The sequence below is a fragment of the Pituophis catenifer genome, unplaced genomic scaffold, assembly GCF_029215685.1.
Source record: "Pituophis catenifer annectens isolate HBS135680 unplaced genomic scaffold, rPitCat1.0.hap2 SCAF_7, whole genome shotgun sequence".
Classification (NCBI taxonomy): Eukaryota; Metazoa; Chordata; class Lepidosauria; order Squamata; family Colubridae; genus Pituophis; species Pituophis catenifer.
In genome coordinates, this window is record NW_027256887.1 from 25,086,639 (window position 1) to 25,109,789 (window position 23,151).

At 35.3% G+C, this 23,151-nt stretch overlaps 1 protein-coding gene across 1 annotated transcript in view; it reads left to right on the plus strand.

Annotated features, from left to right (window-relative positions):
- Nucleotides 1-23,151, plus strand: part of ANKRD26 (ankyrin repeat domain containing 26) — a 94,526-nt gene that overhangs the window by 28,285 nt on the left and 43,090 nt on the right. The window contains exons 18-26 of the mRNA XM_070946608.1: nt 937-989; nt 3,203-4,138; nt 4,819-4,997; nt 9,442-9,570; nt 10,014-10,047; nt 11,096-11,237; nt 14,954-15,167; nt 16,091-16,274; nt 22,267-22,413. Coding sequence (XP_070802709.1) covers nt 937-989; nt 3,203-4,138; nt 4,819-4,997; nt 9,442-9,570; nt 10,014-10,047; nt 11,096-11,237; nt 14,954-15,167; nt 16,091-16,274; nt 22,267-22,413 — 2,018 coding nt within the window. The remainder of the gene's footprint in view (nt 1-936; nt 990-3,202; nt 4,139-4,818; nt 4,998-9,441; nt 9,571-10,013; nt 10,048-11,095; nt 11,238-14,953; nt 15,168-16,090; nt 16,275-22,266; nt 22,414-23,151) is intronic.

Consider the following 23,151-nt stretch of genomic DNA (forward strand, 5'->3'; position numbering starts at 1 on the left):
GAGGCCACTGTGCTCTTAGGAACCTTCAGTGCAGCAGAAATTTTATTGTAGCCTTCCCCAGATCTGTGCCCTGCAATAAGCCTGTCTCTGAGCTCTGCAGGCAGTTCCTTTGACCTCATGGTTTTGCTCTGCTACAGTATGCTTTGTCAGCTGTGAGGCCTTTAATAGAGAGGTGTGTGCCTTTCCAAATCATGTCCAATCAATTTAATTTACCATAGTCAACTCCAATGAAGGTGTAGAAACATGTCAGCAACGATCAAGAGAAATGGGAGGCACCAGAGCTAATGTGTTTCATGCATTGTTGCAAAGGATCTGGATACTAATGCCAATGTGATATTTCAGGTTTTTTTCTTTTTAATAAATTTAGAGACATTTCTAAAATTCTGTTTTCACTTTGTCTTTATGAGGTACTGAATGTAGATTAATGAGGAAAAAAAATGAATTTCAACAACTGTAGAATCAGGCTGCAGAATAACAAAATTGATAAAAGTGAAGGGGGTCTGAATACTTTCTGAATGTACTGTATGCATGAGAAGCTACTCGTATCTTATGAATATATACCATCTACTCAAGGTATATGAGGACAGCATGGAACTGCAGAATTAGGCAAAAATAAGTTATACTAGATTTTAGGCACATGCCAAAAGTTAATCCACCTCTGTATTTTTTAATGCTGTGTAAAACAAATTTGAGTAGGAAATTAACAGATAAGCACGATTGAGCTGTAAATAAAGAACTTTATTCTTTATATGCTAGGTTCACTTGCTTATACTGGGAATTTTTTATTTGATCATATGCAAAATGCACCTTCACTGTGAAACAATGTTTATCTATATACAATCTCATTTTAAGTCAAACATTTTGGAAAGGTTTTCAGAGTACAAATCAACTAACATTATAATAATTACAAGTATGTTATTCAACATTTTATTATAGGTCAGCAATATATTGAACACAAAACTATCAAAGAATTTAAAAGTAAAAGCAAGGTATGTATGCAGTTTAAATATTGGTATTTCTTTGTATTATGTGGCTGAAACAAATTTTAACATTTCTGAAACTAAGACACATTTAATAGTTATCATTAAAATGAAATGAAAGAATATTAATCCTATATCATTAACTTTTTATTCTGTAGTTGTGGATTATGGAATGCTCAATGATGTATATGTAAAGGAAAAACTAAAAGCTCTGCTTTTGGGACAAAAATGGTATCGGAAGGGATGTCTGCTTCTGTGTAGTAATTAAATTTATAGATAGAGTAATAGAGCTTTAACCCTTATTTATATGATTCCCTGTATATTAAACCCTGTAGTATTAGACATACTACGTTCTTATATGTTTCCTGACATACATCTTGTTGCCAAAGCACATAGTTTTAATTTTCTTATTCTAATATAATTTTTTCCAATCTATGATTCATTAGATAAAAACAAATAACATTTATTATACAAATAAGTATAAGATAATACTTCTGTCCTTTGTCTATCCACACCCAATTTTAATATTAAAGATTCCTTCTTGGCATGATAGGTGGCCTTCCTCAGTCTTAACATTCCAAATTCATGGACTTAATTCTTAGGCTCCTCAGCAATGGGGAATTTGTGAGAAGCCTAAGAGTGGAAGTCTATACATCTGAAGTGTATTCAAATTAGGAAAGACTGATGAAATGTTACCTGCTTGGAAATTATAGAAACTATTCGAATCAATAGTATGTTTTTAATCATACACACCTATTCTTCAGCTAACAGATACCTCTGGGAGCTTTATTCATAAAGATGTTCCTGGAGAGAACTGTTAGTTACTTGACCTAAAACCTACCCTACTTAAACCAGGTAGATTTTAGCTTGCAGATTAAATTTTCCACTGGACCTGTTTCCATGGGGTTACTTTTCTGTGCAACTCAACTGAATTAATTCCTCCAGCAGCAGAACAACGGAATTATGAAATTGGGATCTTGTAAGGTTTTAGCAATACTATGAAATTATATTAGATTGAGTTGTGCTTTATTGTGCTGCTAAAAGAAGTACACTGTCAATTTGATACCAGTCTAGAATTGGAAATTAACATTTCAAATTCAAGAATTTAAATAACCTAAGTGCATTGATACTTGATAGTGATACTTGAGAGAAAATTTTCTCTCACAAAGACCTGCCTGGCATATTCAACCATCATTGCTCCTGCTTGATTGTGTCACTACTGTGGACATTAATTTAATATCAGCTTTGAAAAATTATTTTTTTTTGGTCACCCATTCTCTGGAGTATCTTTTTACCCCCATCTCAGATGTGCTGTACCTTATTCCGACTCAAATTAGAATTTTTATTTGCATCTGTATTTAAAGATATGGTAGGATTATGGTCCTTTTCATCAGTAATGATTATGACACATGATTATGCTTGGTATTTATAGTCTATATTGGTGATAACGGTTTTGTTGTACACTGGCAAAAATTAATAACGTACTTGATAGGTCATATCAAAATAACATTTAAACATAAATTTAATAAAATTTCTATGAGATATATGTTCAGCAGTTGCAAAATATGACTTTCACAAAGTTCTAGCAGTTGGTACCACTTCTAGACATTTTGAACGGGATTGTGTTCAATTTGGGAGGGTCATCAGTGAGATAATGACTGAGTTGAAAAGAGACTACATATTATTGGACACTCCTATCCTGAAGAGGATGCCAGTTATGTAGAATGCTTATTGATTTGAAGATTATGACCTCCATAGGTAGTGGAGAATGTGACTGTTTTTTTCCAACTGCCCAATTAGAGGGATGCTGCTAGTTAGGATTGACAAGCTATTAATTATGAATATGCCATGACAAAAAAAAATGAAAGCTGTTTTAAGTTTAATTATTCTATACTGTACTGCCATGAAATTACCCTCCATTTAAATTATGTATTTAATAAAAATATATACCCTGTTTTCCCCAAAATAAGACATCCCCTGATAATAAGCCCAATCAGGCTTTTGAGCGCATGGCAATAAGGCCAAGTGCTTATTTCAGGGTTCAAAAAAATATAAGACAGGGTCTTATTTTCAGGAAAACACAATATTTGGAAAAAAAAGATTTTCTAAACCAAAAATATTTAGATATTCTCAAAATCAAACCCTTTATGACATTTAAAACACAATTTAACACACTGGTTTTTGTTTGTTAATTTTTCTCTATCCATACTTGCTTGCATAAGGAAAAATGCCTGTTAAACACATCCAACTCTGTAGAAAAATCAACACACGAAAAACAGACTGACAAGACTAAAATTGAATATACTGATGATGAAAATGTAACTGAAGCACTCATACATAGCAAAGAAGCACATAATGATCGCAATCATTTTGATTCAATACATTGGGAAGAAAAATATGAAAAAATGTGGGTTGCAAATGAAAAAAAGGAAGTCAAGGAAAATTTTAAGAGTATTACAGCAGAACTAAAACAGATGTTTGGTGAAATTAAAGTTTATGAGAAAATGAGTAGCACTCCAAGCAAAGCAACATTACAAGATGGCTTCTGTGGTGCAGTAGAAGGCAAAGAAGAAATACTACTTCATCTCCAAAACGTAAAAGTGGATATTCAAGGAAAGGGTGACATTAAAGATGTAAGATCTGCTGTTGCAGAAAGGGAATTAAATATTGATGACTGGAACACAAATAAGAACCCACTGTCTAATAATGCAAATGGAACAAAAGTAAACATCAGTGAAGAAAGGATTAACAATTCAATTATACAACTGAAAGCAAATGTAGGTGGAACTAGAGCTTCAGAAAAATGTCTTGAATATTCATTGCAAAGTCATGAAGACATTACAAAAGATACAGTTTTTAAAATTATAGTTGCTAATCAACCAATTACCCCCAACAACTTATATAAACATATTAGTGTAACAAAAAATCCAAGTGAAGAAACTGAATACCATTTTGATAACAGTTTCAATAGTTCTAAAGGTACTGATATTGAAATTGGAAATAAAGCGAAAAATCATAAACAAGTATGTCTTCAAATATCAAAAAAAGATCTGGATGAAGAATTAGAAGGTGATGTTGCAAGATTTAAAAATCAGGTAGGAATACTGCATTCAGCTTTCCTCGCTTTGGAGAAAGAAAAGAACCAACTGCAAAAAGAGGTAGAGAAGTACCTGCTGCTTTTCATTCTTTCATCTTTCTTGCATTTCAGCCATTCTGTTCATTTCAGCTCTTCAGCACTATATAAAAAAAGCCTTTATTGTGTTGGCTTCACATAGTAATGCTAATGTGAATATGGGAAGAAATTACACCTTTTTCATGCATTTCCTTTTTATGTTAAGAACATTCAGAAATTGAAGTATGATACAACTATCATAACAAAGACTCAAAAACTTAAGTTTACATAGGTGCTACTTCATTAACAAATGAACCGCACCACTGTTATAGTAATTATAAATTTGATCCAAGATATGAAACTGGCTTTTGAACAGGTTTTTAATTGATCTTTCCATTTCTTATGCTTGCCTAACACTTTTTGCTCTGTGAAACATTTCTATCTTACAGTACATTGTTGTCGATCACTTTTTAAAATAATATCTGTTCTGTTTATAATAAAAATGTGTGTTTCTAATGCATTTTTCCTATCACTAATATATATGATTTTTACATTATTTCTGATTAGACCATACTAATTATTAATTTGTAATCATAGTAGTGAGTGATTATTTTCTTTCTAGAGCTGTTCTGAAAGATTAAGAAATAATCTGTAATAGAGCAAATAATTTTATTGATATTTTTATTGTTGTTCTTAAAATAATATTTCAATATATCACTGCTTTAGATTGAAGAGGAAAAAATAAAAAAGGAATTGGAATCTGAAGGAAAAAAAATTGCTAATGCTGAAATGCTGGCTGTGAATAATGATGAGAAAATAGAGCAGAAGCATTCAATAAGTGAAATCCAGCATATTACGGCAGAAAGTGTTTTCCCAGCAGATAAAAAGGAAGCAATTTTTCCAGGGTGAGTATAGTAATAACATTAAATTGATTCTCTTATATACACTGATATGACTAATTATTATGCACTGTTGCAATGTATTAACTTCCTTTTAAACTTTATTGTGTTGTTTTCAGTTGCTTAAGGCATACAGTATTACATATATAACCAAAGCATAAATAGTTATCTTAACACTGATCATTAGTTTAACTGGATGAGCATTGTTTAAAATAATTGTTTTCTTAGGTAATTGTAATTATAATATATTGCCTTAAATGTTCTACAATTGGGAAATAATATCACTTAAAATATTGTCCCAAGTCTTTTCTTTAGTCATGACTAAACATGGCATGGTGTCATGACTAAAACAGAGATCTTTTGCTTCCAAAGTTTTTCATCATTAAATTAAATTTTATTTATTTATTTATTTATTTATTTATTTATTTATTTATTTATTTATTTATTTATTTATTTATTTATTATGCAATTTATATGCCACCCTATCTCCAAGGACTCAGGGCGGCTCACAACAGTAAAAATGCACAGTTCCTCATTAAAAGACAATATAAATTAAAAGTCCAATTTAAAACAATTTAAAATTCATTAAGAACCTCCCCCCCCCCATCAGTCCAGGCTGTGGAACAACCAGGTCTTCAAATCGCGGTGGAACGAGCAAAGGTCAGGGGCCATCCAGAGCTCCAAAGGAAGTTGGTTCCAGAGGGTGGGTGCGCCCACAGAGAAAGCTCTCCCCCTGGGGGTCGCCAGCCGACACTGTCTGGCCGACGGCACCCTGAGGATGCCCTGTCTGTGGGAATGCACCGGGCGACTGGGAATTGTCGCTGGCTGCAGGGGGTCCGACAAATATCCCGGGCCTAGGCCATGAAGGGCTTTGTAGGAGATAACCAGCACCTTGAACCTCACCCGAAGGGCAACCGGTAACCAATGCAAGTCGCACAGGAGGGGTGTAACATGGGAGTGTCGGGACGCTCCGATCACAACCCGCGCGACTGCATTCTGCACCAGCTGAAGCCTTCGAGTGGTTTTCAAGGGCAGCCCTAGGTAGAGAGCGTTGCAGTAGTCAAGACGGGAGGTGACCAGTGCATGAGTAACAGTGCGTAAGGCATCTTGGTCCAAGTAAGGGCACAACTGGCGCACAAGGCGGACCTGGGCAAATGCCCCCCTGGTCACGGTCGTTACATGATCTTCCAGAGACAACCGTGAATCCAGGAGGACACCCAAGTTGCGAGCCCTATCCACAGGGGGTAACACCTCTCCCCTGATGGTCAACGATGGAATATCTTGATCGGACCAAGATGCCGGTACCCACAGCCATTCAGTCTTGGTGGGCTTGAGTCGAAGCCTGTTCCTCCCCATCCAGGTCCGTACCGCTTCCAGGCAACGGGACATCACGTCGAGGGCATCACTGGGCTGGTTTGGGGTGGATATAAAAAGCTGGGTATCATCAGCGTACTGATGATACCGCACCCCAAAACCATGGATGATCTTCCCAAACGGCTTCATATAGATGTTGAACAGGAGAGGCAACAGGACCGACCCCTGGGGCACCCCACAAGTGAGGGGCCTCATAGCCGACCTCTGTCCCCTTGCCAATACCACTTGCGTACAGCCCGAGAGATAGGAGAACCACCGTAGAACGGTGCCTCCCACTCCCAACCTCCCAAGCCATTGCAGCAAGATACCATGGTCGATGGTATCAAAAGCCGCCGAAAGATCCAAGAGGACCAGAACAGAGGAATATCCCCTGTCCCGAGCCCTCCAAAGATCATCCACCAGCGCGACCAATGCCGTCTCCGTGCTGTACCCCGGCCTGAAACCCGATTGGTACGGATCCAGGTAATCTGTATCCTCCAGGGCCAACGGGAGCTGCCATGCCACCACGCTCTCAACAACCTTCGCAACAAAGCGAAGGTTGGAGACTGGATGAAAGTTATCCAGTATGGTTGGATCCAAGGCAGGTTTCTTGAGGAGGGGTCTCACCAACGCCTCCTTCAAGGCGGCGGGGAAGATCCCCTCATCCAAGGATGCCATTATTACTGCCTGGATCCAATCCCGTGTCACCTCTCAGGCTGCATAAGTAAGCCAGGAGGGACACGGGTCCAGTACACATGTGGTAGTGTACACAGCCTTCCCATGATCCTGTCCAGTTCCTCAGGGGTGACAGGATCGAACTCCTCCCAAATCCCAAGACCAGCTGCCTCCTTACTGTCAGAGTCCAGACCATCCCGAATCTGAGCGATCTTATCCAGCAGATGCTGACTAAACTCCTCGGCACGTCCCCGCAAAGAATCCTCCCCCACCCTCCGATTCAGGAGGGAGCGGGACACCCTGAACAGGCGGCCGGGCGATTATCTGTGGACGCGATGAGGGTGGAGAAGTATGCCCGCTTCGCCGCCTCCATCGCCACCAGATAAGATTGTGTGAAAGATCTCAACTGGGAACAGTCAGATTCGGAACGACTGGCTCTACAACCGCTCTCTAGGCCTCTCCTATAGCGCTTCATTTCCCGGAGCTCCTCCATGAACCAAGGAGCCAACCAGGATCTGCGTCGAGTCAGAGGCCGCAAAGGCACGACACGGTCGAGTGCCCCGGAGGCCGCCTTTTCCCAGGCATCCACCAGACTCTCGACCGGGGCGTGGGAGAGAGAGAGAGGTATTGTCCCAAGCTCCATCTGGAACCTCTCCGGGTCCATCAGGCACCTGGGGCGGAACCAGATGGTCGGTCCCGCATCCCAGCGGGGGGGGGGGGTGTTGGCATTCTGGAAGCCCAGCCGCAGGAGATCATGATTGGTCCATGACAGGGGATGAATTACTGGTACTCCCCCACCGAGATAATCACGCCACTTTCCGAGATAAAAACAAGATTGGTGGTGTGCCCCCCCTCATGAGTCGGGCCCTGAATTATCTGGGTCAGGTCCATGGCTGCCATGGAAGAGATGAACTCCCGGGCCGCCCCCGATGCTCCACCCATTATAGTCTTTCTTCAAATTTTTAAGGAACAATTAGAATAAAGGTGTAGACAACCTCAAGACACGTTTGATTCCTCTCACTACTTCCACACAATTTTCTTAGTGTTATCAATTTAGTTTATCATTGATACCTTACAGGATTTTTTGTTTAACTTTACATAGCCATTAGTGCTTGGATTCCTAGGTATTTTCCCATCCAAGCATTAACTAGGATCTACTTTCCTTAGCTTCTGAGGTCAGCCAAGATCAATCAGGTGCAATATTTTATATTTTTAAAATAAACAACTAAAATAACCAAAATAAAAATCAAAATAATTATCTTTTGTCTGACTGAAAATACTTCGCTTCACTTTTTTCAGTGGCTCTGAAACAGTCACTAAACAAACTATTGTAAATTGACAATACCTCTACTGGAGATCAGATTAGGAGTTGTGAAGATTGACAGGATTCCATCCTGTTCATCTTCTATAGACTTGTCAGAAACTTCTTTATACATTCTACTTTTCCTAAACTAGGAAAAGCACTCATTTTGCTTATTACCATAATCACAATTAGTTCAAATCCCCACTGGTGATGTCTGCTTGAGATATTTTCAAAATGAAAGGCCTAGACTTGAGAATGTAATTGGTTAATATGTATGCAGTGGCTATTCTGGCTTTTTCTCTTCCTGGTAGTAAAAGCTCTCTAATGACAGGAATCTTCCACTCTTTATAGAATGCTATGAGAGTGATGGTGACCTTAGATTCCAGTCTTGGTAGTTGGGACACATTAAGGGTGCAGAGGTCAGACAATTTGATCTGTGCAAGTGCAATCAATAACACCACTTGACTCAGAGAGCAGTCATATATAACCATGGTTATAGTGGTTAAAATGCTATCCTAAAAACCAGGAGACTAAGTTCCATGCCTCCTTTAGGCATGAAATCCAGTTTGGTGACCTTGGGCCAGTCATTCTTTCCACTTCAGAGGGTTGCTGTTGTGGGGAAATTAGGAGGCATTTAGGAGGAAATTAGGTATGTTTGTTGCCTTGAGTTTTAAATGTATATAAATGGAATAAAAATATAATAATAATAAAATAATAATAATTATCTGTCCTTCAGGATTCTTACTTGATTTTAAATATGGTATTCATGTACTGATACAGAAATATTTCAGTTTAAGCACAAGTGAGGACCGAAATGCCTTCAGTTTACTGAGAAGCATTATGATAGATGCTTTGGGGATTCATTTTAGATTTTTCCCAGATCATACAGCTATATATCATTACATTGTATTACATTGATACAATTAACACTTTATTCATATAACTTTGAATTCCTAAATCCAGTATGCTGTCAGATTAGAAATTTTGCCATTCTTTGACTCTTAGCAATATGTCTTCATTTTATTTTTATATTTTAACTTTTTCATAAATAAAATTATCTTTAAAGTAGTGTTCAATTACTTATTTATTTTTATTTTTATTTTGAAAAAAATCCTCCAGTTTAAAAGCTACAAGAAAAAGTGAAAATAAAAGGCGGAATTCTAAACAGAAGGTCAGTCAACAGCTTTGTAATAATCTACATCAGCCACAAGATGAGAGCAGTTTGAGTGAAGCATCACTTGAAGAAAGGTATGGGAGTTTTTTTTTAGAATTAATGTAAAGTTCTGTGTGATTTGGAATTAGACCAGTGATAGTCCTAGCCAAAACTTATTAAAATTCTATAAAAATGCACCCTTGAGGTGCATCCTCAGTGCTTCTGTACAGTAGCTATGCTCCCAAACTTCCATTATCAACTTTTTGATCCTAACAGAAGCCTAGACATCATACATATGCTGCAAAGAATTTCAAAAAGAGAAAATTGATCAATTTATTTCTTAAAGGAATCATGCTGGAAGTCCGCTTGATAGTGGGAACATCCATTGAGATTCATAGGTATCTAGGCTGCTCTTCTGCTGCACCATTAAACTCATTAGATTCAGAATGGATGGTCTAGAATTAACAGCTGTAAATTTTCAGAATTTTGATATAAAAATACATTAAAATCTTAATACAGTTTTTAAATTTATTTTCAGATATCCAGCCAAATCTGTGAATAGAAAAAATAAGGTAGGATAAAACAAGCTTGCAAAATGTTGCCATCAATTTAACTCATATTTCTAAAGCTTTAAGTGAAAAGCACAGTAAGCCAATTTGGATTTGACTTTAAATACTAAGATTTTTAGCAATGCTTTGGTAAGATAGATAAATCGTGAGTTTTCAGTATGATCATAAACTACCGTATTTTTCGGACTATAAGACGCACTGGTGTATAAGACACACCAACAATCGAAGAGGTAAGCAAGAAAAAAAAAGGTTTTGCCCTCTCAGGAGCTCTCTGCAGGCCTCTCATAGTTGGGGTCAGAACTTACATTATTAAGGGATGCAGTCATACAGTAGTTAAATGAACCAGCTTTCCCCATTGACTGTTTGTTGTAAGTCCTCTGGGAAAGTCTCAAATGGTGATCACATGACCTCAGATACTGCTACCATCGTAAATACATGCCAGTTGCCAAATACCTAAACTCTGATCTCATGATGATGAGGACACTGCAGTAGTTGTAAGTGTAATTCCCTTTTTTCGGTGTTGTCAATAACTTTGAATGGTCACTAAATGAATGGTTCCATGTCAAGGACTATCTGTGTCTGAAGATTGCTGATTAGGAAGCTGTATAGCAGCCATTGACATTGTAACTCTACCATGTGATACTACTTCTTATCAAGGCAGAATCATCAAACACAATTTAGAATGCATAAGAACATAGCTCAAATATGGAAGCTTCCACAGAAAGCAATATATTAATAGCTTTGTATACTTCAGTATAAATGATTTAAATAATAATTTACGATTAAAAGTATAGTCCTTTATGCAGACTGAGATATTGGTGGGTTCATGTCTCCTGGTTGTGATACAGGGGTAGTCATAACTCTTAATATTAAGTGGATTTATTAGAAATACTACTTTGTGAGCTGTCAAATCATGATTTGATGTGGTATCTAATTAAGTCAATTTCCATTTGTAAAACTTTCTTAGTAGAATTAAAAGTTAATAAAAAAGAGAAATGAAGGACGTTTTGATTTAGAATATAATTATGTTTAATTCTTGTTTCATTTATAGCTTTATAGAACATTGAGTATTACTAACGATCTGGATGACTTAACTCCATCTTCAGATTCAACTACAGAGGATATTGAGTCACTTTCTTCCATTTATAAGGAAGCTATAGTGCTAATAGAAGAACTTAGTTTAGATTGTAAAGGTGAGCACATTTGTAGTTGTTCAAGCATAAATGTTTTCTTATGAATACAAAATAGTGTTTCTTGGTTAGCTGCTTTTTTATCAAGATTTATCAAAGTTTTTGTCTCATCTTTCAGATATATAATGAAAAGGAGTCAACCAATGAAATAAAAATCCCAGCATTCTTAGCCAGTATGACTATTGGCTGTACTGGTTGAAAATAATAGGTGTTGTAGAGCCCATTTTAGAATTTGAATGTTCATATAGACTACAGTTGCACTGAGTATTAGTCATAATTTTCAGAAGCAAATAGAAATATTTTTCAATTATCAAAGAAAAAACAAGAAAGTCCAGTTGCCTCTTGAAAAACATCTTTGGGACAACCATGACCTGGATGACTGAGAATCTCCCTATCAAAGAGGATATTGAAAACAATTGCAGGTTTTCCTTCTGTTTTAATAGTAGCAGAGGAGTTATATGGCTTACAGGTATATCTTCTATTCACATAATTTATCAGACACTTTGAAATTGTAGCTCCTTGAAGGGATGTAATATCTACTACCATCTAATTATGTCAGTAGGAATTCCCCTTTTTAAAAGATTTAAAGACCTGTAGTTAGAAAACTCTTGAATTTATCTTAATCAGTTTTCAAAAACAAAAGCAGGAACTTATCTGTAATATCCAAGGTCATCTGTCAGCATCCTGGGAAACCCCAACTCCAATTAAAAACTCTGCGACGGGCATCTTCTCAAAGTTCCCACTTATTAGAGTAGAGTTTCACATCTGGGAAAACCCGAATCAGAGAGTTCTAGGTTTTCCCTCAGAAAATCAAAACTGCAAATCCAGCCCCTGCACCCTTCAGTCCATCACATGGCCCAATCACCATCCGTCCCAACTTGAGCCACCACTTCAACCACTCCTCCTCCAGATGCAGGAACACCATGACCTTGACCTAAAAGAAGAATGCTATTATGTCTAACTACAATCCCTCAACTAAATCCCCCCTCCTACTTTCCCAAGCGCAAGAAGGTGGCAGCGTGGAAGCTTCCGGTGTTAATATGGCTTCCAAAGCTGACATCATCAAATAATAAAATATTAAAATGCTAAGAACACATGCCTTATTTAAATATCTATTTGATATTTGGTAGTTGAATTTACAATTCCCGTACATACTTCTCTAAAATTGAATCATAATCTCTTCATGCCAGTATTCTGTAAAAGCTTTTAAAAGTTATTACAATTTGTGCTTTTCCACATTAGTTAATAAGAGAAGGTCATTAATAATTCTGATTTAGGACATGAGTTGAGCAAGCTTTGATTTAGTGTGAATTAGTGATTTAGTTAGCTGAAGATATTTTCAAACAGAATGCAGTCAGCCTTTAGAAGTATGTGTTCACACGTGCTCAGAAAAGATAATGTAGCTATATTTTAAGAACATTTTTAACAAATTAATGGATAACATGACTTATTAAAACTGGGATTATGTTGTAATTTGGAAACTAATGCCCAATGGCAATTACTATAACAGACAGTAAAGCAAAGTGTTAAAGAACTGGTTATTTTTTAAGTGCGTATTAAAAATTTATTTATTTATTTATTTATTTATTGGTTCGATTTATATGCCGCCCTTCTCCGGAGACTCAGGGTGGCTTACAATGCATTAAGCAATAGCCTTCATACTTTTTTATATACCTGTTTAGTAGGGCTTTCGCGCCCCCCCCCCTCCAGCGGTGTTCTTTTTTATACAAAGTCAGCTTATTGCCCCCACAATCCGGCTCCTCATTTTACCTACCTCAAAAGGATGGAAGGCTGAGTCAACCTTGAGCCTGGTGAGATTTGAACTTGCAGTAATTGCAGGCAGTTGGCGCTACTTAACAGCACTTTAGTCTGTTTAGTCTGCTGCGCCACCAAGGCTCTTGGTGCTGCCCTAATCAGTGGGATGTGCAGAAGGCATTAATATGAGAACAAACATTCTGGAATTCTCTGACAAGATATACTTCCACAGAATGCCAGATTTGCCTCAAAGTTACATGGTCCAAAAGAAGTTTGCCTTTGTCTGAAGCCAAGCAATCAATATTAAGATTGCAATTTTGTAAATCCTCAATTGGCACAAATAAAATTTTGTGTATCTTGCCTTTTGTCCAGTTTGTGGCTGATAAAAGAGGTTTTACAGAAACTGTTATTCTGCATAATATTGCCAAGAAGTATTTTTCTTACCCCTAATCTCAGTCCTGCTGGCGGAAAATACAGCACTGTCAATAGTAGATCTGAAAAACAAATCCCTTTGAAATGGAGGAAGTATAATTTGTGATAGGTTTTTCTGGCAGTGCCAGTTCTCTGTGCATCATTACTAGTTCTTCACCTGGAAGAACATTGTTATATTATCTGACAAGGTCACAAATACAGTGACCCAGTTGCCAACATGCCCCCGTTTGCCAGCTTGCTAAAGTAAGCTAATAAACATTGGAGAAAATCTTTTCATGCTACTGGATTTTTCCTTCCATGTCTTTTTCTTTACAGATAAATATAAGGACTATATTGTGATATAGTTGCAGTAATTATATCTCAATATAATGTAATTATAACTGCAATGTAATATAAGTAATTCAACTTAAAGAACAAAGCTAATATGCTCTGCTTGAATTTAATTTTTTTTATGTGAATAGATATGTGTGTGTGGTTTTTTTCATTAAATTGTAATGCAAAAAAAATAATTAAAAAGTGAAGCCATATTGTTTCCTCAGTTATACTTTATTGATTACAAATAGTTGCATATTCAAATAGTTACACAAGAAGGAAAATGGCCCAAGAAAGATATGCAACTCTGAAAGTTGGAATATGGAGCTTGTTTTCATCCTAGGCTATTTGGTTGGCCCAATCCTTTTACTAATTTTGAGAATGGTGACCTGACAGATTTTCTGGAACTAACCGTGCTATGACTTTTTTGGATAGCTTTTCTGTGCCCTTGAGCTCCAAGGTATTCCTGAAAACAGGATTTGGATACCCTTTGCTATTGTAAAAGAGTGGCTTTGTCGACTTTAGGATCCTCCCGAATAACTGAAGACGGCTGCAGTTTGGCTATTTACAGAGACAGAGAGAGCGGGAAAGTAGTAGAGGTGGAAGAGGAGGAGCCTTAACAACAAGAAATGTGGGGGCTGCTTCCAATGTTTCATGCATTTGTCTCTTCAGTTAAATGGATGAGTATGTGATGATTTCTGAGGAAGATCTATATTATACTTCCGCTGTCGTCGTAGCAGCAGAAGTGACCAAGCAAGTGTAATGTTCTTGCTATGGTCTATAAAGGGTGATAAAGTTGGTGTTTTGCTTGCTTTTTTTCTGGCTATGAGGTGACCCTATTATCAATGCCTGATCATCTCCCTGTCAGCCATAAGTTACTGCCTTCCACAGGAGCTCTTCAAACTTTTTGCTGTTCATGTCCCATCCTTTCCACCCCCAAAATTTGTGACACCCCATTTAAAAATTTGCTCATGATTCCCCCCCAGAGATCACATTTTTAGTAAGTTTAATCTAAAGCTAAGTAAACATATCCATGTATTTTTAAAAAAGTAATTGGATCCTGTTTCTTTTTTTTGTGACTAAGCAATTGATTATTTCTTAGCTGCCATTAAAGAAAACATTTGAATGTTTTTTCAGAGGATGGTGTGTGTCATTCTTCTTTTTAATTAAATATCGTATAGTATAAATAATGTTAACATGTGATTTTTTTTCCAAAGCAGATTCTGTAAGTCTCTTGAAAATTCAGAATATATTTCATGGATATGAACGACTAATTGAACATGAGAAGGGGCGTTATACTCAATTGCTTGAAAAAGTAAAAAAAATTGAAAATCAGAGAAATGAATGGCAAAAAAATCTGGAAGACTTGAAAGATATGAAATCTATATTGGATCATCAAAAAGTACAATATGAAAGTGAAATCACCAATCTGAAGTAAGAACTTTTAAATAAATAACTGATTTTGGTATAATTTCTCCAACACTTTTTTTGAGTTAAAGAAATATTAGAGCAAATTGAATCAATTATTTATTGTTTATTATTATTTATTAAGCTTGTTTGCTGCCCATCTTCCTGCAAGGCAACTCTTAATTTCTGTTTCGTTGTTAAACCATGCAATATTATCTGAAATAAAAAGAAGATTCAAATTTTTAATGAGAAATGTATCAATTGGAAATTAAATGACAGATTAAAATTAAACAGATTTAAACTATTTTGACATAATCAGACTATCAAGTTTTTTCAAGTGTTATATATATTTATATGTATGCCTAGCATAGACATCTTATAGTCTGAAAAAAGCTCTTGTAAATAAGCCCAGAATATCTGCACATTCTTCCTTTTTCAGGAAAACCTAACAGTGCATGATTAACAAACAGATCAAGACATCTGTATCCAAAAAAAACTTAGAGGTAAAATGGGTGCTAAACTAAACATAGCCAGGTGTCAAGATTTTTGTAACACAATTTCCTTTTCAATAAATATGGTTAAAAAAACTTTGAAAATTTGGCTTTTAGCTGCTAAAGCCAGCAATTTCAATTGTACAAAGATTACTAAAAGACTTCAATATAATGGTTGTCTTCAATTTCTAAAACTTCAGTTTGTCATATTTTCACTTCACTACTTTGGCGAAATTGTACAATCTCTGATTTTACATTCGTGATGCGCTCTCTCTATATGTGTGTGTGTGTACATATACACACACCTACACAAACATATATATGCAAACTTGCTAATTCAGTGTAGATACTGGAGCCAGAGCAAGTAAGCAAAGCTAATTCCACTTTACAAATACATTTTCTTGCTTTTCATGTATTTATTGCACAAATCTATGTTAAACGTTTACTCATTTATTCCAGATTTTGTATGAAACAAGAGGAAGAAAAAAGAATGGGAGCTGATATACTACATGAGAAAAATCAAGAGCAGTTAAGGAAGAAAGATGAGCAGTACTGTACGCAAATGGAAGAAAAACAACAGCTTGAATTGATGTTGAGAAGCAAAGAAATGGAGTTAAAAACATTAACAAACCACCTGAAACAGGTATGGTTAAATCAAAATGTTTTTTTTTTTAATTTATGAAAATAAACATGTTCATGTTTTCCAATAATCAACATTTCAAATAAATATTAATACACCTTTTAAAACTTCCTGAGCAGCATACTTTCTAAAAAGGCAGATTTATCCTTTATAGAAGAACAGTGCTTATCTGGAAAATCCTTTGCTCATCAGCAAAAAAACAAGCAGTATAAGTGTCACCAAATAATAGAATGAATATAAAGTGGCAATGCCCTAAGAAAACTTAACAGCCTCTCTAAGGTAGCAGTACTTTCTACTCTGTTAATAGAAAGGGAGCAATCAAAAAAAGGATTGGGGGGATATGAAGACAGGGTGGAATTTTGTGAGAGTCCTAAAGTAGTTTACATTTGAAATACTGCTTTGGACTCTTATCGATTGACAGAAATATGTTTTGTAATAAGAGTCTTGCACTTTTTTCCTTCATTCTAATATAAATTGACTTATACAGGTGGGCTTCATTTAATGACCTCTCGTCTAGCGACCATTTAAATTTGCAGTAGCATGAATGAGTGATGGTTAGTCCTCAGAGTTCCAGTTGTTGCAGCATCTCTACAGTGATCGAGACATTCATCACCTGTTTCACAAGTATGATACAGCAACCTATAGTCATGTAACCACAATATTCATCGTTTCCTGTTGGCTTCTCCCAAGCAGAGTCATTGGGGAAGTCACCCAGAAATCCTTGCTTAATGACCCTTGGAATCCTCACTTAACAGCAGCAGCCAGAATTGCTGGAAGTTCTGTAACTAAGAGGCATGGTCACATAATGTGCATTGCTTAGCAATGTCAATTCTGGTCCCAATTGCCATTGTTAATTAAAGACTACTGTAATGTGATTTTCAAAAAGGTTCTCTTTATTTTAGTATTTTATACTTGAATAAAATTATTGTTGAAATTTTAGAAAAATCAGTTAAATATAAAAAATATACACATACAAAAACACAATTTAAGATAAGTTTTTTTTTAATTGCAGGTAGCAGTAGCTTCCTATCTTCTATGATGAGCTGCCTTTTTCTATTTTGAAAGACATTTTCCTATTAATCTCTATTATGTGACAGCTCTCAGACTTTCTGTCCCATGTTGATTTTTGCTATAAATCATTAGCTAGTTGACTGCTTTTTATCTATATCCTTCTGTTTCTCTTAAGAACATAAAGATTAGCAATGGATTAGACCTCTGGTCCAGCAATCTGCTTTCATAATGGCCAACCAGTTGCACAAGGAAACCCACTAGTCTCCCACTTGTTGACTTTCAGAGGTAGTTAGACTGCTGTCAAGGCTAATAACCATTGATCACCATGACTTCCATGAATTGGTCCAGCCTGTTTTTGGAAGCAAGTCAGTCTAGTAGCCAACACCATATCATATGGCTGTAAATTGCTAAGTTTAATTCTATGTTGTGTTAAAATAATATTTTCTTTTATTTGTCCTGATCTTTTCAGGATTCAATTTCATTGGATAATCTCTTTCTAATATTTTGGGAACGGGAAATTAGCTTCTCCTCGTCTGCTTGTGTGCACAATTGATTTACATAAGAATATTATATTGTCATCTCCCCTTTGGTGTCATTTCTTGTTATCCAATGGATAACAAGCGTGGTGTAGGCCTTCTTTACAAGAAATATACTGTATTTTTTGCACTATAAGACGCTCCGGACTATAAGATGCACATTAGTTTTAGAGGAGGAAAACAAGAAAAAAAAAATCTGCCTCTGCCTCCCAGCATTTATCCAATATTCATCTAGCTAGCATCCTTACAACAAACAGCCTGGTCAACTTCAGCACGTTATCGCAGACCCAGCACGTGGCTTGTCAGGGCTCCACTCCGTTGTGCCCACTATCGGTCAACTGAGCTGAGTTGCTGCTGCCGCCAAGGAACACTGGAGCCTTCGCTGCCGAGCGGCTGATTGGTGGTTGGATCGGCCTCCCATAATACCACCAATCAGCTGTTCTAGGTGACAGGGATTGCTGCCGCCCATTCGCTGCTGCCCGATTGCCGCCATCACCCATTTGCTGCCAATTGGCAGCAAACAGGCGGTGATAGGCAGTGGCAGTGATCCCTGCCACCTAGAGCAGCTGATCGGCAGTATTCCAGGAGGCCGATCCAACCGCCAATTTGATCTGACTTGTTGCTTTTTCAAGTTTTTTTTGGAAGGAACTAGAATATTTAGAAATTGTATATTATGTGGAAAAAATAACAATCATAGAACTGAACTGCATACTTCTGATTTTCCTACAAATTAATACTCATCCATTATATAAACATTTTGATCTGCTATTTAACATTTCTTTCAGATATCCAGTAGCTGAAAATTAAGTAGGCATTTCATTTTAATTCTTTTTTCCCCTTTAGAAAAGTTATAATTAAAAATTAAACATTTTTTAATTTGAAAATACAGATATTTTATGCATTTTGCTTATAATCAGGAAAAAGCTTTGAGAGCAAAAAGAAAATAGACTTAAAAGAATTTTAGTGACCTCATAATTACGTAGAGACATTATGTTGTTTATGATGTCAGCTGAAGCAAGGAGATTGGATATGCCAATAATGTAATAAGTAGCTTTGCAGATTCTATCCACGTTCTAATGTTTTCGCTCAAACAATAGCAGGGGCATAATCTGCACAAATTCAAATTTAATAATTTTTTTGTCCGTTTCTTCTTTTGATATTGAGGAAGCAGCAAATTTGAGGATCTTTTGCTTAATATTGTGTCTGTTAAAGTGAGCAATAACTGCCTTAGTAGAGTAGCACAATGAAGAATATGCGGGAGGCTCAAAAATCATATGGGCAACATCAAATCAAATTATTAAAAACGATGAATTGTTCAGATTATATATAGAAATATCATAATTGAGGAGCTATGGAGGATGATGCAAACTACCAAGGATATCCTGATTTTTATATAATGAAAAATTCTGATCATCCTAATCAGGAATTGATCTCTTCATTCTCCAGCCCTTCTTTGGAAAGCTCTAATACTCATAATCCTTTGGTCAGAAGAAACATACCTGATAGTTATCAGGGAAGCTTGCTTCCTAGCTTTTCCTTTTCTTTGCCTCCTGTGAAAGAAAATAATTTAAAGAAGATTAATTTCCCACCAAGTACAACAGATGTAGGTTGTACTAAAACTCCTCAAGAGTTACTAAACCTTGTGAATGCTGTTCGACAAATGGTAAGCTTGTTCTAAAATCAGTATACAATATCTATATCTATATCTATCTATCTATCTATCTATCTATCTATCTATCTATTTATATATATATATATATATTATTTATACATCTTTCTTTAGTAAACATAAAAACTCAATATCTACATGGACAGTGTGTTGTCTGAGTACAGTTAGTTTTGAAAAATAATAATAATATACATATAATTGAAAATAATCACATAGTAATAGTAATATTAGCTTATTCATATTAGTAAACTTTCATTATATAGTTAATCATTCTCTTAAACTTTTAAGGTTCTAATGTCTGTTTCTGTTAACTAACCATTGGTAAAAAAAGTCCCATGTTAAAAAGTATTCTGTTTCTTCCTTCTTTATTTTGAGTGTTAGTCTATCCATCTCTGCACAGTCTATTTTTTTTATTACACTTTCATCTGTAGGTATCTCTTCATTTTTCCATTGTTGTGCAAAAACAATTCTCGCTGCTGTTAAAACATATAAAATTAAATATTATTCCCTTTATTATATTTTTCTGGTAGAATACCCAACAAAAATATTTCTGACTTTAAATCTATGTGTTACTTTACTATTTTTTCCAACCATGTGTGTATTTTTGTCCAATATTTTTTTGCCTTTGGGCATGTCCACCACATGTGATAGTACTTAGCAAACATATCCTTAAACATCTTTGCCAATCTTGCTGGTGGAAAATGTCACCTATAAAATATTTTATATAGATTTTCCTTATAGGAAATTCTTTGTTAAATCATTGTTAATTTATAATTTTTATCCCACAGTTTCTGCCATTTATCTAACTCTATAGTATGCCCAAAGTTTTTGGCCCACACTATCATTGTTTCTTTCACTTGTTCTTCTTCCATTTTAATGCTCAATAGATAGCTATACATTTTTTAAATTAGTTTTTCATCTGCCCCTAGTAGTATCTGATCTAATGCTGTTGGTTCTTTATAAAAACCATACATTTTTACATCTTTCTCATACCTTGATTATATTTGCACGTGCAACCACCATGCTTGATCAATCCTTTGATTTTTCAATTCTTGCTTCCTTTTCCATTCAAAATGTCTTTATATCTTGTAATTTTTTCCAGGTTAACAACATTCGAATGTATCAGTGCGTCCATCATGGAGAGCCAGACTAGTATTTTCATATTTTTTTTTTTATTATTTTCCCCCATACTAACAGCAAAGCATTTCTAACATAATGTCTTTAGAAATATCTATGTATTTTGTTTTTCCCATAGCATAGAAAGGCATGCCACCCCAGTTGAAGATCATGTCCCTCCAAAATTAATAATCTTTTATGCCTCAAATTTATCCATTCTTTCACCCATGTAAGTACAGAGACCTGGTAATATAGCTCCCAATCTGGCAACCCAAAACCCCCTTTGTTTTTAGAGTCTTGTGGCATTTTCAATCTTATTCTTGCTCTTTTCCCTTCCCAAATATATTTTAACATTTTTTTTCTAGCGTTATCAGAATTGTTTGGAACAAAAATAATAATCTCAGCAAGATATTCATTTTTATTGTAGCTATTCTTCCTACCATCAATAATTGCAAGTTTTTCCACTTCTCCAGATCTAGTTTAATCCATTGCAATAGCTTAGTATAATTATTTTCTTTAATAGTTGCACAATTTGCTGTTAATTGAATTCCTAAGTAATTTACTTTCTTAACTATCTGAATATCTGTCTTCTTCATCAGTTCTTTTTTGTTTGTTTGTTTATCTGTAAAAAAATTTCACTAGTATCTTGGTTTTCTCTTTATTTATTTTCAATCCTGCAACTTCACCATATTCTTCTATTTTTTTTTATTAATTTGGGTCCAATTTCTTGTGGTTCTTCTAAAATCAATACCAGGTCATCTGCAAACGCCTGTAGAAAACATTTGTAAAAAATTTTAAAACTTTTTAATAAAAAAATAAATAAAAAGATCAACGCCATTTGTTTTTCAGAATGTACATAATACTCCAACATATTCAAAATAATTCTCATATTGTTTTTAAGTAAAAGTATTTTAAGTATTGTTTTAAGTAAAAATCCATTCTGGTCTGAGTGTATAAATTCATACAAGAATCTTTTTAGTCTCTCTGCTATTATTGAGGAATATATTTTATAGTCTGCATTTAGTAATGATATTGGCCTATAATTTTTTATCTGCGTTAAATCTGAATCTTACTTTAGTGTTAAAGTGATGTTTGCTTCCATCCAAGTATTTAGTATCTTGGCTTCTAACAATAAGTATACAATATTTTCATTTCTTTGGTGAATTATTCAGTAGAATAAATACTTTCAAAAAAGAATCTCACAAGGCTGTGTTTTTTCATCTAAATGCTACATAAATTGAAACTAATATTTTATTTCAGAAAATGTAATATTAGTCCTTATCAATTACTCAATTACTTAGTTTTACCCAAATTTTTAACATGAATCAATTACTTGATGGTTAAGAAAACTGTTCATAACAAACCTGTATAGAATAGCACCAGGTCTAAAGTGATTAGAGAAATTCAAATCCATATTTTATTCAGCTGTAGATAATTACTAACATATTGCTGCCAAAATGACTCTGTAGTAACAGTGTTTCTAATGTTCCTAGTAATTACTTTACATATGTTTAACTATTAGTATCTGTTTAACACATATTGTATTCTCTGATACACTACAACTTCTATTCGTTATAGTTGTGGCTGTATACACAGGCACAATCTGTCAGATCATAACAAACTGGTCAGTTTGTTACTTTACTACAAGGCTGATATTTTATAGGTTGAAGAAGAACGTAATGAAACACAGAGACAACTTTGTCAAGAACAAAATGCCAGAGCCATACAAGAAGATATTTTAAATACCCACTTCTGGAGGCAGAAGGAATTGGAAGAAGAATCAAAAAAAGTAGCAACTAAACACTCAGAGGTATCCGCTTTGACAAATATTTTAAATATATAAAACTGTTTTCAGTTTCATTGGCTACAAATCAAAGTTCTGGTCATTACCTGTAAAGCGCTTGTGGTTTAGCTACTAGATATTATATTGGATGGAATTATCTCTCTCTCTCAGTTTCAACCCATCCTGTTTGTATGTCCAGAGAAGAGATGCTAAGGATTGTCATTCTATGTGAGGGGAAGGGGTTGGAGGTCTTTGAAGTGCCTGTTCCATGCTCTGGAACACCTTGCTGCTTGAAGTATGTCATCTTTCCAATTTATTGGCTGTTATGAAGTCTCAGAGAAATTTTTTCACCACAAAATGTATGGCCCCTAAAGGAGATGGGACTGTATTATTGATAGGTTCTATTTAATTGATAATTATTTAGGAATTTTGCCCTTATATTTATATATTTGTATGCATGTATGGGAGAGAGGAAATGGTAAACTATCTTCAATATATTAAGTAAGTAAGGACATACTTTTATAAACCAGTAATTAAATCTTAAACTATGATGTAGATTTAAAACCTGTGATTCAGGAAGAATCAGTATTAATAACTAAGTACTGTTTATACATTTGTTTATACATAAGATCTTCCTTTACATTTTTTTGACAATGATGTATTTATTTTAGAGAACAATATTTGTAAGAAAAGTATTTTTTATTCAGAGAGCAGCTGTTCATTTTATGGCCTCATTAGATAGAAGAAGTGGCTGAATTTGTTCAG